We start from the raw sequence: 3,452 nt of genomic DNA on the forward strand, positions 1-3,452 counted from the left end.
TTGAGAAAGAAGGTTACCTTTTATATTTTAAGATAAGTAGGCTCATACAAAAAAAATAGTGATATTAAAGTAAATGAATTAGATACATAATATGTGATTGATTAAAGTCCTAACATACTGTATGACTTAGTTTCACATTTCTGATAAATTAAATAACATTATTATAAAGACAAAAGTTGTGCATAATATTTTGGGTATTTAGACATATCATCACTAAATTATTCTACAAATTAATTTCTTTCAAATCATTTAAAAATCTACAATTCAAAAAACAACATAGGTTAATAATTAATGTCCTTAACAATTGTACATTTTAATTAGTGTTACTCTAAAGTCTTTACATGCTTTATACAATGTAGAACATTTCAATATAAACAAGGTGAAAACATTTAACAATGGCACTGATATTAAACGGCTGCATATAATCATTTCCAAAACAGAAACGAATGAATTTGAATGGAAGTTTATTTTCTTGTATTTCTAACTTCGATAATGACACCTCCGTTGGGGGAATACTTGTTAGGGCTGTCAAAACTGAGATCTGGGGTAGCACTTCTGAAGTGACTTTTAGTGATCGTCTTGGTTTCAGTTGACTCAATTCTTTCCTTCCTACCACCTGGCATAGGCACTGTTTTCTTTGTAAAGCTCTGTACAGTGTTAGTAACGGAAGGTCTTGTAGGATCATCTGATTTCGTAGTGTAGCTTAAAGTTTCTGTGTAGTCATTACTTCCTCTTCTTACAATGCTTCTGTTTACATCAGGTGAGCTTCTATATGATGCACTGAAAGTAGGTGAATGGATTGGTGAACTTGTGTCGCTCGATTTGAATGAAGTAGAATATTCTAGTTTGCCATTTTTGAGGGGAGTACTGGTACGTACTGGCTCAGGTGTACCATTCTCATTTCCGTGAAGAGTTTTATAAAGTTCAGGTGCTCTGTCCATCAATCCTTTCATAAATATTTTTTTCTTTGTGTCTGTACTTCGGTAATTGTTGTAACCATTTCGGATTCTATTTTGATCATATGATCCTAATGGTCTTCTTTCATCATCCTGAGATAGATCACGTGTGCTTCTACTGATACTTGTAACTATTCCTGGACTTTTAAGAGGTTCAACTCCTTCATCAAGGCGATGCAAATGAGGATTAGATGTGTAACGACTGGCACCTTTGTCTAAGTCACCTGCATGGACGTTAAAGCTTTTACTTCTCAGAAGATTGCTTCGATATGTTCTTGCTGGTTTAGCTGGACCACCATTGCTCACATTATTCACAATAGAAACATTGAACATGCTACTAGAATTGTTCCCCAGCCTGTACCTATCAGAGTGGCCGCTTGTTTCACCATTACTTCTTGTCACGTAAACCTATAACAAAGAAAAGAAAGAATATTACCTAAATGATGAATATACCTCAATATTAAATGTTTTTTGTTTAATAAAAAGTAAATGAATGTAGTTTTTTAAATTTATTGATTGAGATTTACCTATACAAAAAACAAGTGAATTAGCTGAGTAAGTTTAATATAATACAAAAATGAATTGTTTCATTTTATTTCAATTTCTTTGATGTATATTTTGAAAAGATGAAAATTAATAATCAATTGTCAAATAAACATAAATATACACATATTACAACAATCACAAAATTTAACTATTCATTTTATGATCATGAAGGCTAATTTTTATCCTCAAGACAATTTTCAGAGCAATTCATGTCTTGTTTTAAGAACTATACCACTATTTGAATAACATTTCAAATTTCCAAGCAAAACTGAACAAGTTTTAATAATATTTTAAGTAAAATATTTAAATGTATACATACAATGTATTTTAAAAAGTACTCTATTCCCATTTGCTTTCGATAACATTTGATATCGTGTACAAGTCTATTAATTTTCAGGAAAATCAATTTTACTTTTTTTTTAATCTGAGTGGGTTCCCGAGCAAATATGATTCAATCTGAACCATTTGAACAATATGTCTTTCTTTCTTGCGGAAGAACTTTATCAGAATTTATTGAAGAACAAAATGGTCTCCTATCACAATATCATTGAGATAAAAAAAATGTTAGACTAAGTTTTATTTCAGATATAAAATTATTATCCTTCATAGTTTATGCTTTAATCTAATAAGTAGTATCAGGTCTGAAAACAAAATGTTAAAACTGTACAAAAATATTTTTTAATTTTGATATTTAGTATTTCAGTTTTGTTAATTTTCTGTCTTAGCTTCTAAATTTCCTTCAAAACCTCAAACTGCCATTATATAAGTGCAAGTGAAAAAAATAATAATTAATTTTCAAGAACAGATAAATGATGAAAGCGTAGAAATTTGAAATCCGTATAAGATATAGCTTGGATAACAATTTATATTATCAAAAATATATGATGGCTGGAGGCAAATGACTTATATTTCAAAAAATATATAGAAAATATTTGAGTAAGCTAAGATAAGAGATATAAGACAAAGAAGTCAGATAAAATTATAATAGATAGAAAATAAGAAAATAAAGCATAAAATATAAACATGCACTAATGATACACTATTGTAAGTAAAGAACCTTTCCAATTGTAAAAATTCTTAGGACCACCAGAAAAATTGTTGTCAATTATTCATTTAATCAATACAGACTCACCGCTATCTTTATACGAACGATCAGATGTTTGTAGTCGCAGTCAGTCATAATTAGTCAGTCTCACGCTGAAAATTAGAATAAAGTTGTATGTAGTTTTCATGTTGTTATAACAGTTGTCAAACCTGCAATGGACTTAGGCAGTAATATTTTAGTCAGTCACAACATAAATATATTCCTATCTATTCAACTTGATGCAAACAGATAGTTATGATTTTTTTTTAATGCTTAAAAAAAGGTATATTATAGGTTTTTATAAGTTTGTATGATTATACTTGATACCAATAATATATGTATGTAGGTTTCTATTAAAGAATAATCAGTAAATTATAATATTTGCTGTTTATACTTAAATAAAAACAAAATTACTAACACAATATTCAACATATTTATCTTCACTTTACTACAATTGAATAAAAATTGTATGACTTTCTAAAAGTAAATTATTCATTGTTTTGCTTACAACAATGAAAACATACATGTAGTTAGGCCATCATAATTATATGCGATTCTTGCTGCAAAATATTGAAATTACAATATGAATTAGAAGAAAGAATTTGATGAGAATAAATAATCACAGAAAAGATTAAATAGAAAAGGAAAATTACAATTTCTTCTGCTGGATTATGCAATATTCAATCAAAAAAATATAAAGTCGGAGTCCTGGCAATGCCAGCTTTTCCATAAGAGCCCTAAGCACCACAGGTTGTGGTGTCATTCAGTCTCCATTCGTTTTCAATTTTCAATGAGCTCTTCAACCACAGAGAACGGAGGGAAGATTGTTTAAATATCTCTAGGCCAAGAGTAAATATCGAACAAAT

At 29.1% G+C, this 3,452-nt stretch overlaps 1 protein-coding gene across 1 annotated transcript in view; it reads right to left on the bottom strand.

The window, feature by feature from the left end:
• The window catches only part of chas (chascon), a gene marked incomplete at its 5' end in the record, with an annotated part of 397,334 nt that continues 393,882 nt past the window's right edge, over window positions 1–3,452 (bottom strand). The window contains 1 exon segment of the mRNA XM_067048669.1: window positions 1–1,364. Within this exon segment, the coding sequence (XP_066904770.1) occupies window positions 465–1,364 (900 nt within the window).

The sequence above is a fragment of the Halyomorpha halys genome, unplaced genomic scaffold (genome assembly GCF_000696795.3).
Source record: "Halyomorpha halys isolate HHAL.00 unplaced genomic scaffold, Hhal_1.1 Scaffold20.1, whole genome shotgun sequence".
Taxonomy (NCBI): Eukaryota; Metazoa; Arthropoda; class Insecta; order Hemiptera; family Pentatomidae; genus Halyomorpha; species Halyomorpha halys.